The sequence below is a fragment of the Coregonus lavaretus genome, assembly GCF_964263955.1.
Source record: "Coregonus lavaretus genome assembly, contig: HAP1_SCAFFOLD_6119, whole genome shotgun sequence".
NCBI classification, from domain to species: Eukaryota; Metazoa; Chordata; class Actinopteri; order Salmoniformes; family Salmonidae; genus Coregonus; species Coregonus lavaretus.
In genome coordinates, this window is record NW_028158263.1 from 7,036 (window position 1) to 34,687 (window position 27,652).

Sequence of the window (27,652 nt, forward strand, 5' to 3'; positions counted from 1 at the left end):
TTTCCTTTGGAGTTTCATCATTGTTCCGACAATGTTCACACGAAATTCACATTTTGGTTCTTTTTCTTGCTTTTCTTTGGGTGTATGGATGAGGGTGACTATGCTCCATGCAAGGCCATCATTAGCATGTCTTTCAAGGGTCCTGCCATTGCTGTATTGCTCTCAAAGAATATCCACGTCTCAGGAAATGAGATAATGCCTTAATTACCCAGAAGTCATTGTAATCCTCCACAAAATTGATACCAATCCCTCAGAAGAGAACATGGACACCTCACTGATGAAAAAAGAGAGAAAGACAGAGGGAGGAGATGAGTTCACTGAACAGATATCAATCAAACACCTCTACTTTCCAAGAGGTTGAAAGTTGAACAAAATATAAAGTTCCAACCGATAGATCAAGTTTCATCTGTTTTTCCTCGAGCCGGCATCCATCATCAGACTTGTACTTTTAACTCCAAACCCCGTCTCCCCTTCCTGTCCACCCCTCTCCTCAGTCCAAGGGTTGGAGAGGTACCCATGAGCATCTATTTCATAGTACTGTTGTCCATCTTTACTCCTGACAGAAAGATTTGCCTGATACAAACTCCCAGTGCTATTACACTTCTTCACCAGCGGGGGTGCCAGGGAGCTAGGCGACAGCAGTGACGTCAGAGACAAACTACTAAGCGTCTCCGATAAATGTTCGCTGTTAAAAGCCTGATTGGATCCTTCCCCTCCTGTCCCTATCCCACAATCATCATCCGAAGGGTCTATAGAGTCTTGCCTTGGGCAGCCGGGACTGGTGCTGCTGCCACAGCTGCTCTGGCTCCTCTGGTGCCCTCTAGTGGCTTGGAGGTTGAATGCGGTACTGCGGCCTCTCAGTGAGGGGTGACCCAGCGATCTGGGGGTTTGTCGGGGTTCGTCGGGGTGAGGGAGGGGGAGAGGGCAGAGGAGAGGCAGGGCCAGGGAGAGTCCTAGGTCTCCTCGAGGGGGGGAGACGCTAAAGCTGAGACCTTCCTCCAGGGTGGTCTGGAGGCTGTCCTCGGAGCTGCCTGTGGCCAAGGACGAGTCACTGTGGGACGGGTGCTGAGGAAGGAGAGAGGGGGTGGCGGGGTGGAGGGATAGCAAGGGGGAAAGGAGAGTAGTAAGGAGAGAGAGAGAAGAGAAAGAAACAGAGAGATAGACAGTAAGAGAGAAAGAGAGAAAACATGTGAATAAGAGCAGGATGACGTATTAAAGCACAAGAACCCAAAAAACTGAGAGAGTCAAGTAGAGAAGGGATGACCTAGCTAATTAGTGTAGTGCCTTAGAAATGTATTGGAACAGAATCTCACAAAGCAATCCTGTAAATGACATAAACAAAACAAATAGGTACAGAAAAGGTCAGTTACATTATGTTGCCATGGTTACCTCTGAAGCAGAAGAAGAAGATAGTTTGTTTTTGTGTGCCAAAATCAGAAAGTGCACCCTTACCACCGTAGAGGACAATTTAAATGAAAATGAGGCGCTCTAAAGTCTCAATAGGAAGATATATGATCGAAGTTTGATGCACTCAGCCCTTACATATATGCCCATTTATTCTGTTTTATTCGATAATAACTGTCTAAACCACAGTGAGCTTTCTGGAACAAAATGGCTGCTGTGCATCACCTGTATACTTCCCCCTCTTAGAATATAAAAGAGTTAGCTACAGTATACTGTAAATGCAATCTCTTATAATAAGCATCCCCATGGACCTTAACTCTAGTGGAGTGTAGCCCTTACCTTGCGTTGTTATTATTAGTGGCTTGGGTCTTTTTTAATATCGAGGAATATTTCACTTTCTCTGTTCATAGGAGTAACAACATGAATTTGTGCATGAGGCAGAAATAATGCGGTGCGACTCGAGTTTCACCATCAGCTGGAAGACGGTGTCCCTTTTTTTCAGTGTCAGCGGGGTTTGGTAGTAGGTGCCAGGCGCACCGGTTTGAGTGTGTCAAGAACTGCAACGCTGCAGGGTTTTTCACGCTCAACAGTTTCCTGTGTGTATTGAGAATGGTTCACCGCCCAAAGGACATCCAGCCAACTTGACACAACTGGGGGTGCAACTCAATATTAGGAAGGTGTTCTTAATGTTTTGTACACTCAATGTATATTTCACTACATGAATTCAGTAACCTACTCCCTGTACCAATATGACCCCATGGTCTCTTACCTGGTAGTCTTGGACCCTGCTGTTGGCCCCTGGGGAGGCTAGGACCCTGCTGTTGGCCCCTGGGGAGGCTAGGACCCTGCTGTTGGCCCCTGGGGAGGCTAGGACCCTGCTGTTGGCCCCTGGGGAGGCTATGACCCTGCTGTTGGCCCCTGGGGAGCGCAGAGAGGCCCAGGAGGCTGAGGAGGGCAGCCTGGATGTCTCTCTCCCCCCTGGGTCTACTCCCGTCCTGGGGCTGGGTGGGGGGACCGCTGTGGCTGTGGCGGGGTGGAATAACTCCACGGGGAGATGGAAGAGAGGAGAGGAGGAAGAGGACCCTCTACATCCGACACTGCCAACCTGGTCACTGTGATCACCATCTGTTGACATACAGTCATTATCTATAGAAAGATATACATTTTGTGTGTAGAATAAACATGAGTTATCTATCTATCCATCTATCAATTAATTAATTCATTCATCCAGTCATCCATCCAGCTGTATGATATTTGACTGAGAGGCATCTGTTGTAGCGTATAATGCTAATGTTATGGTGGAATGAAGGATAGGAATGTCATTGAGTGTCGTTAATCAATGTTTTGTGTATGAGGCTGTCTGCATGTCAGAAGCCAGCCCTTCTGTCTTTTAGTTAATTAACATTGGGATCTCGGTGTAATCAACTGTGTGAATATGGAGCAAAACTTAAATTTTCACTCTCACACATCTGAGCATGAGAGACCTGAAGGAAAACCTTCTGATTGAAATCATAACTTCAATGTCATTGCAAAGTCATGTGATCATCATTAAACACAGTCAGTTAAATACCAAGAGCACAATCCAAGGTCACAGGATGGAAATGTCAACTGGTAATGTATGCACACATATCCATCAGATTTCACAAGTGCTAATGAGATGGGAAGATAAAGGAAAAGGAGCCGCCGTTACCTCTGTTGTGGAGGAACTGGGGAGACTGGCTCTGGAACTGGGGGTGGACGCCCACCTCTAGCAGGAATCCTACCCCATCCTCAGGGCCTCTGCTGTGGGGTCGAGAACCTCCGTGCCCCCAATACCCTCCACACCCAGCCTGGATCCCCCTCAATTCCTCAGAGCTGTGGGAGTCACTGCTCCCTCTCTCCTCCTATAGAGAGAGAGACGGGGAGAGAGAGAGAGAGAGTACCTCAGGGTTATCCTATAACAAATATGTGACTCGTTTCAGGACACTAGGCGTATGTCGCGGGTCACTACTTCATAGGGGAGCCATTTGAACGTAAACTTTTTTTTTAATCAAAATGCGTTTTTTGGCAGAAATGCCTTCTGGAACATGTGAACTTTCATGTGCCTTAATAACAAACTTGTATGCCATCTGTAAATACGAATACAATTGTTAAATTATTAGCCTAGTTGGTTTAGCCACAGAAAAAGACAGCAACCTTCCCGCTAGCCATGATTGGCTGAGATAATGAGTGGGCTGGACATGCCGAGAGATGAGTTCGGATTGGTCTGCCATATAGCATGCTTCTATCTATTTGAGCTGGTCAGTACAGTGAGGGAAAAAAGTATTTGATCCCCTGCTGATTTTGTATGTTTGCCCACTGACAAAGAAATGATCAGTCTATAATTTTAATGGTAGGTTTATTTGAACAGTGAGAGACAGAATAACAACAACAAAAATCCAGAGAAACGCATGTCAAAAATGTTATAAATTGATTTGCATTTTTAATGAGGGAAATATGTATTTGACCCCTCTGCAAAACATTACTTAGTACTTGGTGGCAAAACCCTTGTTGGCAATCACAAAGGTCAGACGTTTCTTGTAGTTGGCCACCAGGTTTGCACACATCTCAGGAGGGATTTTGTCCCACTCCTCTTTGCAGATCTTCTCCAAGTCATTAAGGTTTTGAGGCTGACGTTTGGCAACTCGAACCTTTGGCTCCCTCCACAGATTTTCTATGGGATTAAGGTCTGGAGACTGGCTAGGCCACTCCAGGACCTTAATGTGCTTCTTCTTCAGCCAGTCCTTTGTTGCCTTGGCTGTGTGTTCTGGGTCATTGTCATGCTGGAATACCCATCCCCTGGCTGAGGGAAGGAGGTTCTCACCCAAGATTTGACGGTACATGGCCCCGTCCATCGTCCCTTTGATGCGGTGAAGTTGTCCTGTCCCCTTAGCAGAAAAATACTCCCAAAGCATAATGTTTCCACCTCCATGTTTGACGGTGGGGATGGTGTTCTTGGGGTCATGGGCAGCATTCCTCCTCCTCCAAACACGGCGAGTTGAGTTGATGCCAAAGAGCTCAATTTTGGTCTCATCTGACCACAACACTTTCACCCAGTTCTCCTCTGAATCATTCAGATGTTCATTGGCAAACTTCAGACGGGCATGTATATGTGCTTTCTTGAGCAGGGGGACCTTGCGGGCGCTGCAGGATTTCAGTCCTTCACGGCGTAGTGTGTTACCAATTGTTTTCTTGGTGACTATGGCCCCAGCTGCCTTGAGATCATTTACAAGATCCTCCCGTGTAGTTCTGGGCTGATTCCTCACCGTTTTCATGATCATTGCAACTCCACGAGGTGAGATCTTGCATGGAGCCCCAGGCCGAGGGAGATTGACAGTTATTTTGTGTTTCTTCCATTTGCGAATAATCGCACCAACTGTTGTCACCTTCTCACCAAGCTGCTTGGCGATGGTCTTGTAGCCCATTCCAGCCTTGTGTAGGTCTACAATCTTGTCCCTGACATCCTTGGAGAGCTCTTTGGTCTTGGCCATGGTGGAGAGTTTGGAATCTGATTAATTGATTGCTTCTGTGGACAGGTGTCTTTTATACAGGTAACAAACTGAGATTAGGAGCTCGTTACCTGTATAAAAGACACCTGGGAGCCAGAAAACTTTCTGATTTAGAGGGGGTCAAATACTTATTTCCCTCATTAAAATGCAAATCAATTTATAACATTTTTGACATGCGTTTTTCTGGATTTATTTGCTGTTATTCTGTCTCTCACTGTTCAAATAAGCCTACCATTAAAATTATAGACTGATCATTTCTTTGTCAGTGGGCAAACATACAAAACCAGCAGGGGATCAAATACTTATTTCCCTCACTGTATGTGTACGTAATCCTGTCTAACGCGGCTTTTTTTTAAATGTATCGTGTAGTAAAACTGCGTAAGTGTTGCTCTCCACTTTCTGGAGGACCGAGTTTTGAAATCAGTGTATGATAGAGTATGATAGCTAAGGAGATGGAGAAAACACCTGTCTCCGGATTATACATCTTCAAACTAAGGGCAACCATGGCATCCGTGACAGGGAGATGCGTCCATCCATGATGTATACGGGTAAAACGCTCTGGATAACATGAAAACAGCCTAACCAGCTCTGCTAGGGTGAGTAAAATGGTCAGAGTGGGGTGTTCTCTCTTTTGTGTCTGGAAGTAGCTAGCAAGCTAGCCAATGTTAGCCAGTTAGCTTGGGTGCTTGACTGCTATTGTGAGGTCAGAATGCTCGGATCAACTCTACTCATCGGCCAGAGCATCCAGTGTGCGCTCTGAACGCTCCGAGAGCAAAACGCTCTGAATTTACGAACGGACAATCTGACAACGCTTTGAATTTACTAACGTCCAGAGCGCACTCTGGCACTCCAGATTGAATTTACGAACACACCCTTCAATAGAATGTCACTTCGACAACTGTTGATAGACGTAGCTGGTAAATTCGCTCTGGCTATCTACTCCGATTTCAGAGCACTGTCGTCTGAGTGTGCCAGAGCACAGAATAACTGATGGATTTACGAACGCTCAACACCCGTTGAATATGCGTAAATTGTTGCCAGCAGCACAGTTACAGTCACATAAAAACAGCCTAACCAGCTCTGCAAGGGCGAGTAATGGTCAGTGAGCTGTTCTCTCATTTGTGTCTGGAAGTAGCTAGCAAGTTAGCCAGTTAGCTTGGGTGCTTGATTGCTGTTGTTAGGACATAACACTCCGATCAACCCTTAAAGAGATGGGTGGGGCTAAAGCTTAAGAGGGTGTGAACGATGCTGAATGAGTGTAGACAAAGAAGAGCTCTCCAGTAGGTAACAAAACATTCAAAGGCCATTTTCTCAAAAGTGAGGTTACAAGTTTATCAACTTTCAAAGCATAATTATTTCCCCATTGTTTCTCAAATGCAGTGTATGATATACCATTTTGTAGCTCTGTGTCTCTTTTATCCAATGTAAAAAACACTATTTCAAATTTTGCTACATAAGAACGAATCAAGGCGGTCGGTCACACATAAGCATTCAGGATGACTTCAATTAACACTCACATATAATCTGTAAAGTTCCAGTTACAACTGCTAGCATTATTATAAATCAATAAGCATCTGTTGCTATGGCTATAAGGGCTAGCCCTATCTAGCGTGAATTAGAAATTAACATTCTATCTTCGGGCAGCTAACATGTATTAGCATTTTAAGTGTATTAACCAAGTTAGGCTACCACTGGCGTAGCATGTTAAAATAGTTAAACTACCACACTATCATATTAGCATTGAAATAGGCATAATTTAGAGCCAAGAGTGGTTGAACTTTAACGCTTGCTCTTGTTGTCAATATATAATTGTAAAGAAAACCACCATGGGATATTTTTCCTATTTAGAGAATTGTAATAATTTTTATATTTCCTACTATTTGATACTTCATCTCTCTTCAGTCAATACGTCTGTTGATTAATAATATATTTTTTCCAAACTAAAGTAATTACAAGCTCCACAGGGCCTTGTGCTAGATTGGATATCTAATTAGTTTCAATAGAGAAAAGCAATAAGGTAAACCAGGTGAAACGAGTTAGAGGAGACGGGTTGAGATCCATAGACACACAGACATCACGATCATGCTCACACACACACGCGCACGCATGCGCACACACACACACATACACATCACAATCATGCTCACACACACACACACACACACGCACACACACACACAGACATGCATCATACGCAATCACACATGCACACACACACAGACCTGTCGCCCTAGCCTGCCCACGGCACATGGTGAAACACACACAGGAACATTGATTCGCTAATCAAGCAGTTAAGCATGTAAATAGTAATTAATTTAAACATTAAGGATAAGTGATATGCCGAGATAATGAGAGAAGCTGTTTGTTCCCTGGGTCCAGCTAGAGATGCAGTGGATTGCAGTGTGTGATATAATGTGTTAATGTGTGTAAGCAGTTGAATTATGCAAAAACAATTTTTTTTTATAGTTTCTCAGTGTGTGTGCGTGTTTTGTGTCAATGAGAGCAAGTATGTGTGTGTGTGTGTGTGTGTGTGTGTGTGTGTGTGTGTGTGTGTGTGTGTGTGTGTGTGTGTGTGTGCGTCCCACCTTGCCGTCCCTGACCAGTAGCTGGTAGTCACTGTGGTCGTCCAGACTAAGATCATCAGGAAGGGCCAGAGATGACGACTTATCAGACAGCTGCTCTGACATCAGAGACGCCTGCTCCACCTCAGCCAATCGGATCTGCGATACAGACACACAGAATTCCAACATAGAGCACATTATGTCATTCACTACACCTGATTTCTTATGTGAAACGTGTGAGTAACACTTTCTTTGCGGTAAACTCACATGATGCATTATAAGCGCATTTAAAATGCCAAATAATACACATACAGTTCACAATAACACTTACTATAAGCTGTCATAACAACTCATAAGGTTAAAATGTGTTGCCCTTTATTCAGTCCTCATTAAACCACATGGTAAATCTACTACTACTGCAATAGTAAAGTTCTAACTGACTGAAGTTCTAACTCCCACAGTGCTGTAAGGAAGTGGACAGCCTGCTCTCTAGGTGGACTGTGTCAAAAAGGTGTGCGTCTGATTGGCTGACAGTCAGGAAGTTGAAGGTAATGAAGGAGGAAAAGGAGGTGGTAGCGACAGGTTGGTATGGTAATATGACAGTGTGGGTTATATCTGGACCATTAGACTGACTGAGGAATGTCCCTGTCAGTTGAACTGAGCCCATCAATATAATGGAAGGGAGGGAGGGATGGGAGTGAGACACCATTTTTGTTATATGTATACTTTGACAATGTAAGTAATTTAACTTTCCATGTCAATAAAGTCTATTGAATCGAATCGAGAGAGAGAGAGAGAGAGAGAGAGAGAGAGAGAGAGAGAGAGAGAGAGAGAGAGAGAGAGAGAGAGAGAGAGAGAGAGAGAGAGAGAGAGAGAGAGAGAGAGAGAGAGAGAGAGAGAGAGAGAGAGAGAAAGAAAGATGGAGAGAGAGAGAGAATATATAAATGTTTTATTGTCACATACACCAGATAGGTGCAGTGAAATGTGTTGTTTTACAGGGTCAGCAATATATGTATATATATATGCCATAGTAGTACGTTTCCCCTGGAGCAAATTAGGGATAAGTGCCTTGCTCAAGGGCACATCGACAGGTTTTTTCACTTTGTCTGCTCGGGTATTCGAACCAGCAACCTTTCAGTTATTGGCCACTAGAGCGAGAGATGGACAGACGACAGATGGATGACGGGTTAAGGCTTGAGCTCTCACTACTGTTCTCTGTGTGTACTGCACTACACGTAGCATAGTATGTAAAGTATGCCCCCTTCTCACACACACACATGCACACACACACACCACACTGATAAACCAACAACCATTGACATCCCAGTCATCCCTCCTTAGCGCTGTGGCGGTCATGACATTTTGTCAGCTGGTGATTGTCAAGCTAATAACTGCCGGTCTCACGGTAATTGACCGTTAAGTAACATAAACACATTTAGCATCTCCTGGCTTCCACGCATAGCCTACAAGCCACTGATGCAGATCTTAGAAACATCTACATTTTAAAAGTCTAATAAATCCATGTAATATAGCCTATGCCATCACAATAAATCCATTATCTATTTTTGACAGGACTAAACAAACGTAATATGAAGAACAGAATAGCATACTCTGAGTTGTCCTTATGTTAGGCCCTGATCTGGATATGCTGTATGGCTGTAGGCTACACTAGTTCATTTAGCAGAAAAGATTTGCTTAGAATTGCGTGGCATTTTTTCATTGTATTTTATAGTATGAATAATACAATTGAACATAGCTGAATAAAATAGAAAATATATTTTCGCCAAATGATTTGAGGGAGTGCGCATATGCGGCTATTCTGTGTTGAGCGGTTAACAAAGAAACAGGTCATCCTACAGTGGCTTACGAAAGTATTCACCCCCTTGGCATTTTTCCTATTTTGTTGCCTTACAAACTGGAATAAAAAAATATTTTGGGGGGGGTTTGTATCACTTGATTTCCACACCATGCCTACCACTTTGAAGATGCAAAATATTTTTTATTGTGAAACAATCAAGAAATAAGACAAAATATCCAGGAAACTTGAGCGTGCATAACTTTTCACCCTCCCAAAGTCAATACTTTGTAGAGCCACTTTTTGCAGCAATTACAGCTGCAAGTCTCTTGGGGTATGTCTCTATAAGCTTGGCACATCTAGCCACTGAGATTTTTGCCCATTCTTCAAGACAAAACTGCTCCAGCTCCTTCAAGTTGGATGGGTTCCGCTGGTGTACAGCAATCTTTAAGTCATACCACAGATTCTCAATTGGATTGAGGTCTGGGCTTTGACTAGGCCATTCCAAGACATTTAAATGTTTCCCCTTAAACCACTTGAGCGTTGCTTTAGCAGTATGCTTAGGGTCATTGTCCTGCTGGAAGGTGAACCTCCGTCCCAGTCTCAAATCTCTGGAAGACTGAAACAGGTTTCCCTCAAGAATTTCCCTGTATTTAGCGCCATCCATCATTCCTTCAATTCTGACCAGTTTCCCAGTCCCTGCCGATGAAAAACATCCCCACAGCATGATGCTGCCACCACCATGCTTCACTGTGGGGATGGTGTTCTTGGGGTGATGAGAGGTGTTGGGTTTGCGCCAGACATAGCGTTTTCCTTGATGGCCATAAAGCTCAATTTTAGTCTCATCTGACCAGAGTATCTTCTTCCATATGTTTGGGGAGTCTCCCACATGGCTTTTGGCGAACACCAAACGTGTTTGCTTATTTTTTTCTTTAAGCAATGGCTTTTTTTCTGGCCACTCTTCCGTAAAGCCCAGCTCTGTGGAGTGTACGGCTTAAAGTGGTCCTATGGACAGATACTCCAATCTCCGCTGTGGAGCTTTGCAGCTCCTTCAGGGTTATCTTTGGTCTTTTTGTTGCCTCTCTGATTAATGCCCTCCTTGCCTGGTCCGTGAGTTTTGGTGGGCGGCCCTCTCTTGGCAGGTTTGTTGTGGTGCCATATTCTTTCTATTTTTTAATAATGGATTTAATGGTGCCCCATGGGATGTTCAAAGTTTCTGATTTTTTTAAATAACCCAAACCTGATCTGTACTTCTCCACAACTTTGTCCCTGACCTGTTTGGAGAGCTCCTTGGTCTTCATGGTGCCGCTTGCTTGGTGGTGCCCCTTGCTTAGTGGTGTTGCAGACTCTGGGGCCTTTCAGAACAGGTATATATATATACTGAGATCATGTGACAGATCATGTGACACTTAGATTGCACACTGGTGGACTTTATTTAACTAGTTATGTGACTTCTGAAGGTTATTGGTTGCACCAGATCTTATTTAGGGGCTTCATAGCAAAGGAGGTGAATACATATGCACGCACCACTTTTCCTTTATTATAATTTTTTTAAACAAGTAATTTTTTTTCATTTCACTTCACCAATTTGGACTATTTTGTGTATGTCCATTACATGAAATCCAAATAAAAATCAATTTAAATTACAGGTTGTAATGCAACAAAATAGGAAAAACACCAAGGGGGATGAATATTTTTGCAAGGCACTGTATATGCTTAATTTAGAGTTATTTATGCAACTTTAGTTGTGATCAAACGTTGGGCTATTTGTTTCGATTTTTAATACATTGTAAGGCTGCATGATGCAACTAATGATGACTTGAAAAAAGTCGCATGAAAGGCATGAGCTCTGCTTTGTTATTTGCGCAGGCTGCACACACTTCATTAGTCTCTCATTCACAATTTGACAAGCACTTGATAATGCCTCGAATTTCCCGGTGGCATCCCCTTTGTGTGGCCGTAATGCCCTCAACAACAAATAAATCTATGCCCTTTGTGGCCGCTGTGCCCTTGGGCTGAATATAATGATTATAATTCCCTTCTCCCGGCTGAGTGCTCCGAAGCACCTCTCTGATAGCTCAATTCTTATAAGCCAATGCCCGTCACATGATCAGGTCTTTCTCACAGGCTACAAGTGAAGACAGACACATTGGGGATGTAACTGCGCGCGTCCTTATCATATTTCAAGGCACATATTGAAGATATTGGAAGAACTGTCCACATTTACTTTTCATCATATGACTAGGCCTAACGAACAGCAAAAGCACTAGCCTATCAACTTTTGCACTATGGGGGACAGTAGATTGATATAGGCTGCCTATGTCAATCTACTATCCCCTCTAATACAAAAATTGACCTATTCTATTCTGTGCGAGAAATATACAGTCAGGTCCATAAGTATTTGGACAGTGACACAATTTGCATCATTTTGGCTCTGTACGCAACCACAATGGATTTGAAAGGAAACAATCAAGATGTGCTTTAAGTGTAGACTTTCATCTTTAATTTAAGGGTTTTGTCAATTATTGTATGAACCGTGTACGGGCTCAAAAGTAATTGGACAAACTAACATAATCATACATTTAATTGTGAGTTTTAATACTTGGTTGCAAATCCTTCGCCAGATGCTGGGTTTCTTCCCTGGGGATGCTCTGCCTTTACTGCAGCTGTCTTCAGTTCCTGCTTGTTCTTGGGGCATTTTGCCTTCAGTTTTGCCTTCAGCAAGTGAAATGCATGCTCAATTGGATTCAGGTCAGGTGACTGACTTGGCCATTACAGAACATTCCACTTCTTTGCCTTAAAAAAGTATTGGGTTGCTTTCGCAGTATGCTTCGGGTCATTGTCCATCTGCACCGTGAAGCGTCGTCCAATGAGTTTTGAAGCATTTGGCTGAATCTGAGCAGATAATATAGCCCTAAACACTTCAGAATTCATCCTGCTGCTTTTGTCAGCGAACACATCATCAATAAATACAAGGGAACCAGTTCCATTGGCAGCCAAACATGCCCACGCCATAACACTACCTCCACCATGCTTCAGAGATGAGGTGGTATGCTTCGGATCATGAGCAGTTCCTACCCTTCTCCATACTCTTCTCTTCCCATCATTCTTGTACAAGTTGATCTTTGTCTCATCTGTCCATAGGATGTTGTTCTAGAACTGTACAGGCTTTTTTAGATGTTTTTTGGCAAACTCTAATCTGGTCTTCTTGTTTTTGAGGCTTACCAATGGTTTACATCTTGTGGTAAACCCTCTGTATTTACTCTGGTGAAGTCTTCTCTTGATTGTTGACTTTGACACAGATACGGCTACCTCCTGGAGGGTGTTCTTGATCTGGCCAATTGTTGTGAAGGGGTTTTTCTTCACCATGGAAATAATTATTCTGTCATCCATCACAGTTGTTTTTCGTGTTCTTCGAGGCCTTTTGGTGTTCCTGAGCTCACCAGTGCGTTCTTTCTTTTTAAGAATGTACCAAATAGTTGATTTGGCCACACGTAATGTTTTTGCTATCTCTCTGATTAGTTTGTTTAGATTTTTCAGCCTAATGATGGCTTGCTTCACTGGCAGTGACAGCTCTTTGGACTTCATATTGAGGGTTAACAGCAACAGATTCCAAATGCAAACGCCACACTTGAAATCAACTCTAGACCTTTAATCTGCTTCCTTGTAAATAAACTAATGAGGGAATAACACACACCTGGCCATGGAACAGCTGAGCAGACAATTGCCCAATTACTTTTGGTCCCTTAAAAAGTGCTGTAATTCCTACTCACCGATTTGGATGTTAACATCCCCAAATTAAAGCTGAAAGTCTGCACTTTCAGCTCATATTCATTATTTAATGTCAACTCCAATATGCTGTGGTAGACAGCTAAAATAATAATAATAACATCGGTCAATGTCCAAATATTTATGGACCTGACTGTATATTCCAAACATAGTCATGGACAGTTGTGGGATGCGATTGATCCCAAATTAATACAACCACTAGCATCAAAATAACTTTTTCAAGCAATGAGCCTGACGCAACAGATCAGAGCGTTTAGTTTAAAATGTTGATAAACTATTTGGCTATTTATTCACATTATAAGTGCAGCAATGCGCACATGGCAGTAGGCTATAAGTGTGAATGTTCCAAAATGCAATCAATTAGTGGGAAAAAAACATTATCAAAAGTGACCGCAAATGCAATTATGCATGTGTTGCGATTATGCATTTAATGCTTTTATTATAATGTTGCATTTTTATGGTGAAAATGATCTTCCCCAAACGTTAAAATTACGTGCTGTATGCCAGTTAGACTCTACACCTGTTGTAAAGCAGATTAATGTGCTCTATTTTAAGAAGTTATTTGGCCACTTTAGTTGTGATACAAACCTTGTCAGAACATATAGGCCCATGGGCTAGGCTACATGAGGTGTGGGACTCTGTGTGTGTGTCTGTGTCTGTGTGTGTGAGAGTGTGTGTGTGTGTCTGTGTGTCTGTGTGAGAGAGAGAGAGAGAGAGAGAGAGAGAGAGAGAGAGAGAGAGAGAGAGAGAGAGAGAGAGAGAGAGAGAGAGAGAGAGAGAGAGAGAGAAAGAGAGAGAGAAAGTGTGTGTGTGTGTGTGTGTGTGTGTGTGTGTGTGTGTGTGTGTGTGTGTGTGTGTGTCTGTGTGTGTGTCTGTGTGTGCGCGTGTGTGTGTGCGTGCGTGCGTGTTATCCGTATTTGAAAGCCAACTCAACATAGTCCTGAATTTAATTATTCTGTTGAGAAAATAGCAACAAGGTTAGAGGGAGGTTGACTGTGATTGGCCAACAACAGATATGTAGATGAGATGTTCTCATACTGAACCAACATAAGTGGATTCTCGAGGGATTTGTAAAGCCTTGTCATTAGCAACCATGCAGATTATATTAACATAAAGAGATGAATTCCAACACACACATGTACACACACAAAGTGTATCACACACACACAAACACACACACACTAAACGTTTGTATTTAAGTGTGTGAATATCATCATTCAGAAGAACAGTAATGTAAGGCATGGAGGGTAACCACTTTTCTCAGTCTGTTTGATTGACAGCTGCTATTATAGCTGCTTTTCTCAGTCTGTTTGATTGACAGCTACTACTATAGCTGCCTTTGAGTTATACAGCAGGATGATTGACATGTGATGTTAATCCCGCTCACTGGGACCCAGAGAAGACTAGTTTACCACATAACTAGCATAGAGGGATTCCCATATAGATGTATAGGAAGACGTGTGTGTGTGAAATGTGTATGTGTGTGTGTGTATGTGTGTGTGTTTGTATGCGTGCGTGCATGTTTGTGTGCATCTGTGTGTGTTCGTGCAGTCATATTTTTGTGTGTATGTGTGTGCATGTGTACCTCTTGCAGGTTTCCCTTGTAGTCCTTCCAGACAGGAGGAGAGGTAGAGGAGTAGTGATGAAAGACAGATCCAGAGAGGTTGTCAATCATCAGCATCTCTCCTTCAAATGAGTCCTTTATCAGCAGAGACACACTGTCCAGCCACTGACTCTCCTGGAGACACACAGATGGTATATACATGAAACACTGTCCACTTACTTACCTGGAGACACACAGAGGATATATACATTAAACACTGTCCACTGATTCTCCTGGAGACACTCAGATTATATATACATTAAACACATTACAGAACAACTCATACATTTACCTACAATACAGTGGCCTTGTGGTTAAAGCGTGCACCCTGAGATTAGAAGGTTGGAAGTTTGATCCCCGGCTGAGGCATACTGCTTGGCACTCAGCATTAAGGAAATAGATTGGGGGTAAGGCCCTGAGATGCATAGACTAGCATCCTATTCAGGGGGTGTACTTGTACATCAAACAGGAGATAGGCTCCTGTTGCTATGGGCCGTTCCTCACACAAGCCAAGGCTACATACTTTACTCAATATACCTATTACAGTTTACTTCTGATGGCTTGGGACTTTTGTGAATGCCAGTAAGAAATATGAAGATCCAAACTAGCATTCTTACATCTGAAGCAAATAAGAATACATTAACATTTTGGCTAGGTTTACCAGACCAAACTCTGCCCTTGATAAAGAATGGTTTGGTGGTTTGACAGGAGCAGCCTGCGATAATCATTCCTGCAGTGTGTTTTAGGTTCTCAGTGTGATGGTGATTCACATCATCAAGCCTGACGACAGAAGATCATCACTCCAGACACCGTCCAGCACTCTGTAAGAACACACACTGTGTGAACACACCTTGTTGATCTCCGTGTGTGTATGTGTGTGTGTGTGTGTGTGTGTGTGTGTGTGTTTGTGTGTGTGTGTTTGTGTGAGAGACGTCTAACCCCGGGGCCTGTCCCTGTCAGTGTGTTTGATTTCCTGTCTGTCTGGATCAAACTCAACATCTTGGCACTCCACTTCCTGTAGTCAGCCCTCCTACAGAGATGCTCATTCTAGGGCTGACCGTTTCTATGGTATTACAAGACTTACTCGCTTTCTCTCTCTCCTCCTCCCTTCTCTCTCTTTCACACTCTCTCCCAAGCCGTCTTACTTGTGTAAAATGTATCTCCCTCTCTCCCCACATCTTTCTTTATGCTTCCTTCTTTTCATAACCCATATTGAAGATGATTCATTCTGTTCCATTGTTTAATTAAACATTATCTGGTACACGTCCTGTTATTTCTAACTCTCATAGGTAGAGCCACGCACACGCACGCACGCACACACACACACACACCCTTCCCCATATAGACTCCATGACACAAGGCAGGGGAGATCCAAGACAAATGCTACCTTATTTAACATTAATCACATGTTCCTAATAAAATTATGTTTTTGTGTTTTAAGAACTATTGAGCATCGAGAACATCCATTCAACAAGATATTCCAGTGAATGGATATTCTACAGGATCACTGTGCTGCATCGAGGGATTATCTTTCTAATTAAAATAGCAAGTCTTTCAAGTATAGGTTGGAGTTTCAATTAGATATTGAAGAGCTGGTGTTTGTGTGTATGTGTCTGCTATCTTTCTCTGTGTGTGGACACTGCCAAGGTCCAACTACTGACTGGCAGTCTGCCCTCCTCACCTCACCTCACACTCTCTACCCTCAGAGAGATGGGAGGGAGAGCGTGCACACACACACACAGACAGACAGACAGACACACACACACACACACACACACACACACACACAGACCGATACACACATAAAGGTTACAGGCGGGCATGCAACTCAGCAGGGGCTCAACGATTGGCTAGCTCGGAGGTCCTGGGTGGGTAAGTGTTGGCGCTGACCTCATTTGATTGGCTGCCCTCCCAGCTGGCCTCCCATCCACCACTGCACCATAGCCAATCACACCCCACTGTGACCCCCTATTGGTTGGCTCAATAGTCCAACTGTCTCAAACTGCTGCTTCAAACAATAAAATGTACTCTGGGGCCTGGGAAGTCTTCTCTTACTCAAACACACACACAGAGAGAGAGAGCGAGAGACAGAGACAGAGGGAGAGAGAGAAAGCGCGCGAGAGAGAGAGAGAGAGAGAGAGAGAGAGAGAGAGAGAGAGAGAGAGAGAAAGCGAGAGGGGTACAGAGAGAGAGCGATATCTCAGAGAGAGATAGGAAAGAGAGCTACAGGGAAAGGTACTGAGAAATAGAGAGATATTGGACAGAGATCCAGGAAAATGGAGAGATTCTCTCCCTTCTTTTTCCTCCTCCTCCAGTTTAAAAATACCAGTGGGCTGAGAGACAATAATCTAAGGTACAATGAGACAGTATATCACCACCCACTGTCACTTTAACTCCTAACTAGGCATTATCTCTCTCCCTCTCTCAAATTCAAGCTGCTTTATTGGCATTAAAAACATTGCGTCAATATTGCCAAAGCAACAATGTATACAATATACATTGTAATAAAATAATAAAGAATAATAAATAATAATATAAAATGGAAGTAAATAATAATAATAATGTAAAAAAATAACAACAATAAAATGGTAACAGTAAATAGTAGAAATATAATAAATAGAAAAGGCTAAACATGGAAAATGAAACTATAACTAACTAACTGTCATCCTCACATTACATCAGTACTACAACTACCGTCATCATTACTACTACTACTAAATAATAAATAAATAAATAATATGCCATTTAGCAGACACTTTTATCCAAAGCGACTTACAGTCATGCGTGCATACATTTTTGTGTATGGGTGGTCCCGGGGATCGAACCCACTACCTTGGCGTTACAAGCGCCGTGCTCTACCAGCTGAGCTACAGAGGACCACACTACCACCACCATCATTAAACTACTATCATTACCATCACCCCTACTACCCGTACCACTACAATTTAGAATAATAATCACAACAATAACAATAATAATAATAATAATAATAATAATAATAATAATAATAATAATAACAATAATAATAATAAGTAAGTTACTGCTTACTATGCAGATGTTATTATTCAGTGTCCCTCAGGCTCCTTCGCCCATGACTATTTTTTGTTTTTCCTCTGGGTTTAATATGTTAAAATTTGGAATAAATGTAGTAATTTCTGTGAATAATGAATCTCTTGGTGAGGAATATTTATCACATTAAAGGAGAAAGTGCATCTCTGTTTCTACCTCCCCTGTTGTGCAGTGACCACATACACGCTCCTCTTTGGGTAGCCATGTCTTTTTATGTCTGCCGGTTTCTACTGCCAATTGGTGGTCACTCAGCCTGTACTTGGTAAGAATCTGTCTCTGCTTCGTATCTCTGACAGAGTAGATATAATCAGCCAATTCATATTCTCTGTTCAGAGCCCGATAGCAATTTAGTCTGCTTTGGGATTTTGTTTCGTTTTTCCAATGTTGTAAGTAAGAGTCCTTTGATTGGTTCATGATTTTTTTTTTTTGAATTCTTTCTTTTGAAGCAGTGCTGGTGACAGCTTGGTTGGTTGGGTCCAACACCAGCTGACTGAGAGGGCTCGTTTCTGGGATCAGCTCTTGGGTTTGAAGTGCTTTAAATTGGAGACTTGAATTTGGACTTGAATTTAGTATTTATTTTCCGACGGAATTCTGCATGTAGGGCTTCAATTGGATGTTTGTCCCACATTTTAAAGTTTAGGGCCAAATAGCATTCTAGCATTCTGTTTAGGGCCCCTTCTCTGTTTTTTTGTTAATGCTTTCCAATGTGTCAAGTAATTATATTTTTGTTTTCTCATGATTTGGCTGGGTTGCTGTCTTGGGGCGCTGGGGGGTCTGTTTGTGTTTGTAAACAGAGCCCCAGGACCCACTTGCTTAGTGGACTCTTCTCCAGGTTCATCTCTCTGTAGGTGATGGCTTTGTTATGGAAGGTTTTGGAATCGCTTCCTTTTAGGTGGTTGTAGAATTTAACAACTCTTTTCTGGATTTTGATAATTAGCGGGTATGCCAAATTGAGTCAAAAGCTTTTTTGAAGTCAAAGCATGAGAAGATTTTGCCTTTGTTTTGGTTTGTTTGTCAATTCGTGTGTGCAGGGTGAATACGTGGTCTGCCGTAGGGTAACTTAGTAAAAAGTCAATTTGATATTTGCTCAGTACACTGTTTTCACTGAGGAAATGTACAAGTATGATGTTAATGATAATGCAGAGGATTTCCCCAAGGTTGCTGTTGACGCATATCCCACGATAGTTCTTGGGGTCAAATTTGTCTCCACTTTTGTGGATTGGGGTTATCAGTCCTTGGTTCCAAATATTGGGGAAGATATACTAAGGCAGCCTATTGGCAATTAGGTGTTGTGAGATCTTGTTCCGTGTGAGGTTTGTTGTGTGTACCTTAGGACGTCACGTATCGTTGGTTTATTGTTTTGTCGTTGTGTTTATTCATTTAATAAACATGTATGCCTATCACGCTGCGCCTTGGTCTGACCCGTCTATGAACGAACGTGACAGTGGTCTGTATATTTTATCATTTCATGTAAGATACCATCAACACCACAGGCCTATTTGGGTTGGAGGGTTTGTATTTTGTCCTGTAGTTCATTCAATATAATTGGAGAATCCAGTGGGTTCTGGTAGTCTTTAATAGCTCATTCTAAGATTTGTAATTGATCATGTATATGTTTTTGCTGTTTGTTCTTTGTTATAGAGCCAAAATGATTGGATAAGTGGTTTATCCACACATCTCCGTTTTGGATGGATAACTCTTCGTTTTGTTGTTTGATTCTAAGGATTCTTCAATTACATTGAGTTGATTTCTGACGTGCTGTTCCTTCTTTTTCCGTAGTGTATTTCTGATTACCAGGACGTGTACTCTGAGCATGCGCTGACCAACTGGCAAGTGTCCTCACTGACATTTTCAACCTGTCCCTGACTGAGTCTGTAATACCAACATGTTTCAAGCAGACCACCATAGTCCCTGTGCCCAAGAACACTAAGTTAACCTGCCTAAATTACTCACATCAACGCCATTATCCCAGAAACCTTAGACGCACTCCAATTTGCATATCGCCCCAACAGATCCACAGATAATGCAATCTCTATTGCACTCCAACACTGCCCTTTCCCACCTGGACAAAAGGAACACCTACATGAGAATGCTATTCATTGACTACAGCTCAGCGTTCAAAACACCATAGTGCCCTCAAAGCTCATCACTAAGTTAAGGACCCTGGGACTAAACACCTCCCTCTGCAACTGGATCCTGGACTTCCTGACCGGCCGCCCCCAGGTGGTAAGGGTAGGTAACAACACATCTGCCACGATGATCCTCAACACGAGGGCTCCTCAAGGGTGTGTGCTCAGTCACCTCCTGTACTCTCTGTTCACCCATGGCCAGGCATGACTCCAACGCCATCATTAAGTTTGCCGACGACACAACAGTGGTAGGCCTGATCACCAACAACGATGAGACAGCCTATTGGGAGGAGGTCAGAGACCTGGCCATGTGGTGCCAGGATAACAACCTCTCCCTCAACGTGATCAAGACAAAGGAGATGATTGTGGACTACAGGAAAAAGAAGAGGACTGAGCACGCCCCCATTCCCATCGACGGGGCTGTAGCGGAGCGCGTTGAGAGCTTCAAGTTCCTTGGTGTCCACATCACCAACAAACTATCATGGTCCAAACACACCAAGACAGTCGTGAAGAGGGCACGACAAAGCCTATTCCCCCTCAGGAGACTGAAAAGATTTGGCATGGGTCAGATCCTCAAAAAGTTATACAGCTGCACCATCAAGAGCATCCTGACTGGTATGGCAACTGCTCGGCCTCCGACCGCAAGGCACTACAGAGGGTAGTGCGTACAGCCCGGTACATCACTGGGGCCAAGCTTCCTGCCATCCAGGACCTCTATACCAGGCGGTGTCAGAGGAAGGCCCTAAAAATTGTCAAAGACTCCAGCCACCCTAGTCATAGACTGTTCTCTCTGTTACCGCATGGCAAGCGGTACCGGAGCGCCAAGTTTAGGTCCAAAAGGCTTCTTAACAACTTCTACCCCCAAGCCATAAGACTCCTGAACAGCTAATCAAATGGCTATCCGGACTATTTGCATTGTCCCCCCCACACTCTTTTACGCTGCTGCTACTCTCTGTTTATTATCTATGCATAGTCACTTTAACTCTACCTACATGTACATATTACCTCAATTACCTCGACTAACCTGTGCCCCCGCACATTGACTCTGTACCGGTACCCCCTGTATATAGCCTCGCTACTGTTATTTTACTGCTGCTCTTCAATTATTTGTTATTTTTTTAATGATCTTTTTTTACTTAACACTTTTATTTCTTAAAACTGCATTGTTGGTGAAGGGCCTGTAAGTAAGCATTTCACTGTAAGGTCTAGACCTGTTGTATTCGGCGCATGTGGCAAATAACATTGGATTTTGTTATTTTTTCCTTCTCACCATCTCGCATCTTCCAAATGCAATCATTTTCTCTTGCCCACCTCTTTTCCACCTTCATTGATTCATTTGGTGTTCTCTCTCTCTCCATCCCTCCCTCCCTCCCTCTCCCTCTCTCTCTCTCTCTCCCTCTCCCTCCCTCCCTCCCTCAACTCCTCTCTCTTCAGGCTTAGTAAATTACATTTTGCTCAGGCAGGCTTTAGTTCTATAAATAAGCATGTGTGTTCTTGTCTCTAGGTGCTTTAATTACATCGCTAACACTGATATCAAGACTAGATTGGACTTGCTGATGGTCCTGTGTTTGAAATGTACCTGCAATCACAGAGAGAGAGAGAGAGACTGGCTGCATCGTTATGTTTAGACAGAGGAAAGAGGAGGAGAGGGGGAGGGGTGATGTGTGTGTATGTGTACAGTGGGGAAAAAAAGTATTTAGTCAGCCACCAATTGTGCAAGTTCTCCCACTTAAAAAGATGAGAGAGGCCTGTAATTTTCATCATAGGTACACGTCAACTATGACAGACAAATTGAGAATTTTTTTCTCCAGAAAATCACATTGTAGCATTTTTAATGAATTTATTTGCAAATGATGGTGGAAAATAAGTATTTGGTCACCTACAAACAAGCAAGATTTCTGGCTCTCACGGACCTGTAACTTCTTCTTTAAGAGGCTCCTCTGTCCTCCACTCGTTACCTGTATTAATGGCACCTGTTTGAACTTGTTATCAGTATAAAAGACACCTGTCCACAACCTCAAACAGTCACACTCCAAACTCCACTATGGCCAAGACCAAAGAGCTGTCAAAGGACACCAGAAACAAAATTGTAGACCTGCACCAGGCTGGGAAGACTGAATCTGCAATAGGTAAGCAGCTTGGTTTGAAGAAATCAACTGTGAGAGCAATTATTAGGAAATGGAAGACATACAAGACCACTGATAATCTCCCTCGATCTGGGGCTCCACGCAAGATCTCACCCCGTGGGGTCAAAATGATCACAAGAACGGTGAGCAAAAATCCCAGAACCACACGGGGGGACCTAGTGAATGACCTGCAGAGAGCTGGGACCAAAGTAACAAAGCCTACCATCAGTAACACACTACGCCGCCAGGGACTCAAATCCTGCAGTGGAAGACGTGTCCCCCTGCTTAAGCCAGTACATGTCCAGGCCCGTCTGAAGTTTGCTAGAGTGCATTTGGATGATCCAGAAGAGGATTGGGAGAATGTCATATGGTCAGATGAAACCAAAATAGAACTTTTTGGTAAAAACTCAACTCGTCGTGTTTGGAGGACAAAGAATGCTGAGTTGCATCCAAAGAACACCATACCTACTGTGAAGCATGGGGGTGGAAACATCATGCTTTGGGGCTGTTTTTCTGCAAAGGGACCAGGACGACTGATCCGTGTAAAGGAAAGAATGAATGGGGCCATGTATCGTGAGATTTTGAGTGAAAACCTCCTTCCATCAGCAAGGGCATTGAAGATGAAACGTGGCTGGGTCTTTCAGCATGACAATGATCCCAAACACACCGCCCGGGCAACGAAGGAGTGGCTTCGTAAGAAGCATTTCAAGGTCCTGGAGTGGCCTAGCCAGTCTCCAGATCTCAACCTCATAGAAAATCTTTGGAGGGAGTTGAAAGTCCGTGTTGCCCAGCGACAGCCCCAAAACATCACTGCTCTAGAGGAGATCTGCATGGAGGAATGGGCCAAAATAACAGCAACAGTGTGTGAGAACCTTGTGAAGACTTACAGAAAACGTTTGACCTGTGTCATTGCCAACAAAGGGTATATAACAAAGTATTGAGAAACTTTTGTTATTGACCAAATACTTATTTTCCACCATCATTTGCAAATAAATTCATTAAAAATCCTACAATGTGATTTTCTGGAATTTCTTTTCTCATTTTGTCTGTCATAGTTGACGTGTACCTATGATGAAAATTACAGGCCTCTCTCATCTTTTTAAGTGGGAGAACTTGCACAATTGGTGGCTGACTAAATACTTTTTTTCCCCACTGTATGTGTATATGAAAGGTTGTGTTTGGAGTGCACTATTATTGGCAGTGTGTTGAGGTACAGGTGTGTGATTGTGTATACTGTATGCAACTAGTAAGCAGACTCAGATGGAACATATCTATAGATGTACACTTCTGTAGTTGTAGATAGAGTAAAGTAGAGTAGAGTAGAGTAGAGTAGAGTAGAGTAGAGTATAGTAGAGTAGAGTAGAGTAGAGTAGAGTAGAGTAGAGTAGAGTAGAGTAAAGTATAGTATAGTATAGTATAGTATAGTATAGTATAGTATAGTAGATTATATTAGATTACAGTAAAGTAGAGTAGACTAGATTAAAATACAGTAGAGTAAATTAGAGCAGATTAGATTACAGTAAAGTAGAGCAGATTAGAGTAGAGTGTAGTAGAGTAAAACCTAATAAAATAGCAGTGGTGTAAAGTACTTAAGTTAAAATACTTGAAAGGGTATTTGTACTTTACTTTACTATTTATATTTTTGACAACTTTTACTTTTACTTCACTACATTCCTAAAGACAATAGTGTACTTTGTACTCCATAAATGTTCCCTGACAACCAAAAGTACTCATTACATTTTGAATGCTTAGCAGGACAGGAAAATGGTCCAATAATTTTTTTTTGCAAGAGAACACGTGGTCATCCTTACTACAGCTGGTCTGGCGGACTCACTAAACACAAATGCATATTTCGTAAATAATGTCTGAGTGTTGGAGTGTGCCCCTGGCTATCCATAAATTAAAAAACAAGAAAATGGTGCCGTCTGGTTTGCTTAATATAAGGAATTTTAAATGATTTATATTTTTACTTTTACTTTTGATACTTAAGTATATTTTAGCAATTACATTTACTTTTGATACTTAAGTATATTTAAAACCAAATACTTGTAGACTTTTACTCAAGTATTATTTTACTGGCTGACTTTCACTTTTAATTGAGTAACTTTCTATTAACGTATCTATACTTTTACTCAAGCATAAAAATTGGGCATTTTTTCCACCACTGTAAAATGGAATAGAACAGAATCCCAGTATACTAACCTGTGCACAAACCTGTGCAGGTGAGTACAGTTTCCGTCTGTGATGCCGTCTGTGTCCCTCATGTCTTTCTCCTCCTCTTTGGGGAGTGGTCACTCCACTGTGATCCCCTACGGCCCCTGTCATCACCCCCACCCCTTGACCCTGCCTGGTCCCTCCTTCCAACCCTCCACCTGAAGACCACAATGGAAATAAATAGTAAACAATGTTTGTGTTATCATTCATGATTTGAAATGCATTGTATCCACATGATTGGTTGAGTTGTGTTTTAAAATTGTCAAATTGTTTAATTTAATTTGTTACATTTATTTGACGGAGATAATGCACATCAATCAACATTGATGTAAATATAGCAGATTTAGCCAGCTATCTAGTAGTCCCTGGGCAGGTAGATTAAATCAATAAATCATATTAATACTAATTTTACAAATCGAATCAAATCACCCCTACATCCAGGAGCTCCAGAGGCCCCAGCCACGACTAGCCCAGTGCCCAGCACCCCCATGCAGCAGGTGGGTAGTTGGAGTTGTCCCTGGGCAAGCTCCAGCTCAATCTCTGCATCCATCTCAGCATCCTCCTGGGCCTCTTTGTTTGAGTCGTCCAGGTGCTTCAAGGAAAACAGTTAATATGACTTTAGTTATCCAACTGTGACATTGTAATTGGCTCTTATGTTCTGCTGTCAACCCCTCATACCCAGAGCCATAGAGAGTTTGGCCAACTTCTACACCGGACGCCATCTTAGCGTCTTTGAGCATTATATGAACCCTTTCAGTAATATTTGGAATCTTGTTCTACGTTTAGACATTCAGTTCCATGGCATTGCACAGTGGTGTGTGTGTGTCAGTGTGTGTGTGTTTTATGAGGACGGACTGGTCTGCGCTGTGTGTGTGTCCCATACCTTCATGAGCACGGCCACCACCACATTGATGAGTACGAACTGGGCGGTGAGGACGAAGGAGACAAAGTACATGGGAGAGATGAACTGGAGTCCAGCGTGGCACGGGTAGTCACTGGGACCTGGGGGGCACTCACGCAGAGTGTCCTGGAGGAGAGACAGAAAAAATGAAAAAATGAAAAAAGGAAACAGATAGAAAGAAAGAAAGAAATCGAAGTTATGAAGTATTATCAGCTCCCTGTGAATAAGTACTTCATTAGCTAGTTGTTTCTGTCGGTTAGAGATCTGTGAATATGTACTTCATTAGCAAGTCATCTCTGTCGGTTAGAGATCTGTGAATAAGTACTTCATTAGCTAGTCGTCTCTGTCGGTTAGAGATCTGTGAATAAGTACTTCATTAGCTAGTCGTCTCTGTCGGTTAGAGATCTGTGAATAAGTACTTCATTAGCTAGTCGTCTCTGTCGGTTAGAGATCTGTGAATAAGTACCTAATTAGCTAGTCGTCTCTGTCGGTTAGAGATTTGTGAATAAGTACTTCATTTGCTAGTCGTCTCTGTCGGTTAGAGATCTGTGAATAAGTACTTCATTACCTAGTCGTCTCTATCGGTTAGAGATCTGTGAATAAGAACTTCATTAGCTAGTCGTCTCTGTCGGTTAGAGATCTGTGAATAAGTACTTCATTAGCTAGTCGTTTCTGTCGGTTAGAGATCTGTGAATAAGTACTTAATTAGCTAGTCGTCTCTGTCGGTTAGAGATCTGTGAATAAGTACTTCATTAGCTAGTCGTCTCTGTCGGTTAGAGATCTGTGAATAAGTACTTAATTAGCTAGTCGTCTCTGTCGGTTAGAGATCTGTGAATAAGTACTTCATTAGCTAGTCGTCTCTGTCAGTTAGAGATCTGTGAATAAGTACTTCATTATCTAGTCGTCTCTGTCGGTTAGAGATCTGTGAATAAGTACTTCATTAGCTAGTCGTCTCTGTCGGTTAGAGATCTGTGAATAAGTACTTCATTACCTAGTCGTCTCTATCGGTTAGAGATCTGTGAATAAGTACTTCATTAGCTAGTCGTCTCTGTCGGTTAGAGATTTGTGAATAAGTACTTCATTAGCTAGTCGTTTCTGTCGGTTAGAGATCTGTGAATAAGTACTTAATTAGCTAGTCGTCTCTGTCGGTTAGAGATCTGTGAATAAGTACTTCATTAGCTAGTCGTCTCTGTCGGTTAGAGATCTGTGAATAAGTACTTCATTAGCTAGTCGTCTCTGTCGGTTAGAGATCTGTGAATAAGTACTTCATTAGCTAGTCGTCTCTGTCGGTTAGAGATCTGTGCCAATTTCAGTCACCTCTATGCTACTATGGAACAAGAGCATCTGTTAAACTAAAGGACTACATGCATCATTCACAGGTTCCGATTGGAAGCAATGGACTTTGTATGATCCCTTCCCCTTGATAGCCATGTGTTGTGAAAGTCTCTCTCTCTCTCTCTCTCTCTCTCGCTCTCTCTAGCTTCTTTGCCTGCATTTCCCATGATTCTCTAGTGGAGGGAGGGAAGGAGGGAGGGAGACAGTGAGAGGTGGGAGGAGAAAGAGAGAGAGAGAGAGAGAGAGAGAGAGAGAGAGAGAGAGGCCTACACTTACCATTTTTATTTATTTGTACCCTTATCTTACCAGATACGTTGACTGAGTATTTTGTGTACCTTCATGATGCCATTCCAGTTGTCTCCGGTGGAGACCTGGAAGAGGGTGAGGAAGGCCATGCCGAAGTTCTCGAAGGTGGCATGCCGACTCATGCCCTCACACGGGTAGTCAGCATTGCACACTGAGAGATGGAGGGTGAGGGAGGGAAGGAGGGAGGGAAGGAGGGAGGGAGACAGTGAGAGGTGGGAGGAGAAAGAGAGAGAGAGAGAGAGGAGAGAGAGAGAGAGAGAAGAGAGAGAGAGAGAGAGAGAGAGAGAGAGAGAGAGAGAGAGAGAGAGAGAGAGAGAGAGAGAGGAGAGAGAGAGTGAAGGGAGAAGAGATGTAGAGAAAGGTGGGAGAAGAGATCAATTTATCACTGTTTACCATTCATCAAAATATGAATAAACATAAAACTTGTTTACTTATTTCTGACAGTTCACTGTAATAGTTTAATGACTATTTGTTTTGGCCCAAAGATAAGGGTATAAGTATGAAACATTTTGTTCAGTACAGTACATTTTGGTTATGCACATGGTCTCTTTTTTGCTTTCTTGAGTAAGGCGGCTCCAAAATGCAGGTGTTTCAGCCTAGCTCAGTGCTTTCTGTTGGTGGGGCAGCCAGCGGAAAATACGGAGCGTAGGGGTTGGTAATGTCTCTAGTTGCGCCTTGATTGGCTCAGTGTTCTGTCACTCATGGGGACACTACGTCACCGCAAAATCTACGGGGAGAGCTACCATAGATTTACATTTGAAGTGCCCATCCAAGAAGGCTCAAGGTCATTGGCCACAGATAAAATGAAGTCAAATCACGTTATATCTACCGTAGCTTTGATTGGACTGATCATGTCAACATCATACTTTCAAAATCTTATCTAGCAAGCTAGA

At 42.7% G+C, this 27,652-nt stretch overlaps 1 protein-coding gene and 1 long non-coding RNA gene across 2 annotated transcripts; both read right to left on the bottom strand.

Annotated features, from left to right (window-relative positions):
• Nucleotides 1-3,215: 3,215 nt before the first annotated feature.
• LOC311124239 lies at nucleotides 3,216-14,721 on the bottom strand. The gene is made up of 3 exons (XR_014612741.1): nucleotides 14,662-14,721; nucleotides 7,517-7,651; nucleotides 3,216-3,287 (listed from the first exon to the last, which is right to left on the bottom strand). It is a non-coding gene; the product is annotated as an uncharacterized lncRNA (long non-coding RNA).
• Nucleotides 14,722-14,855: 134 nt separating this feature from the next.
• LOC311124238 (voltage-dependent T-type calcium channel subunit alpha-1I-like) lies at nucleotides 14,856-26,910 on the bottom strand (the record flags this gene model as incomplete). Its single annotated transcript, XM_084198415.1, has 4 exons — nucleotides 14,856-14,863; nucleotides 24,653-24,809; nucleotides 25,101-25,244; nucleotides 26,789-26,910. Coding segments are annotated over 4 exons (431 nt in total), but the record flags the coding sequence as incomplete, so codon positions are not given.
• Nucleotides 26,911-27,652: the final 742 nt, after the last annotated feature.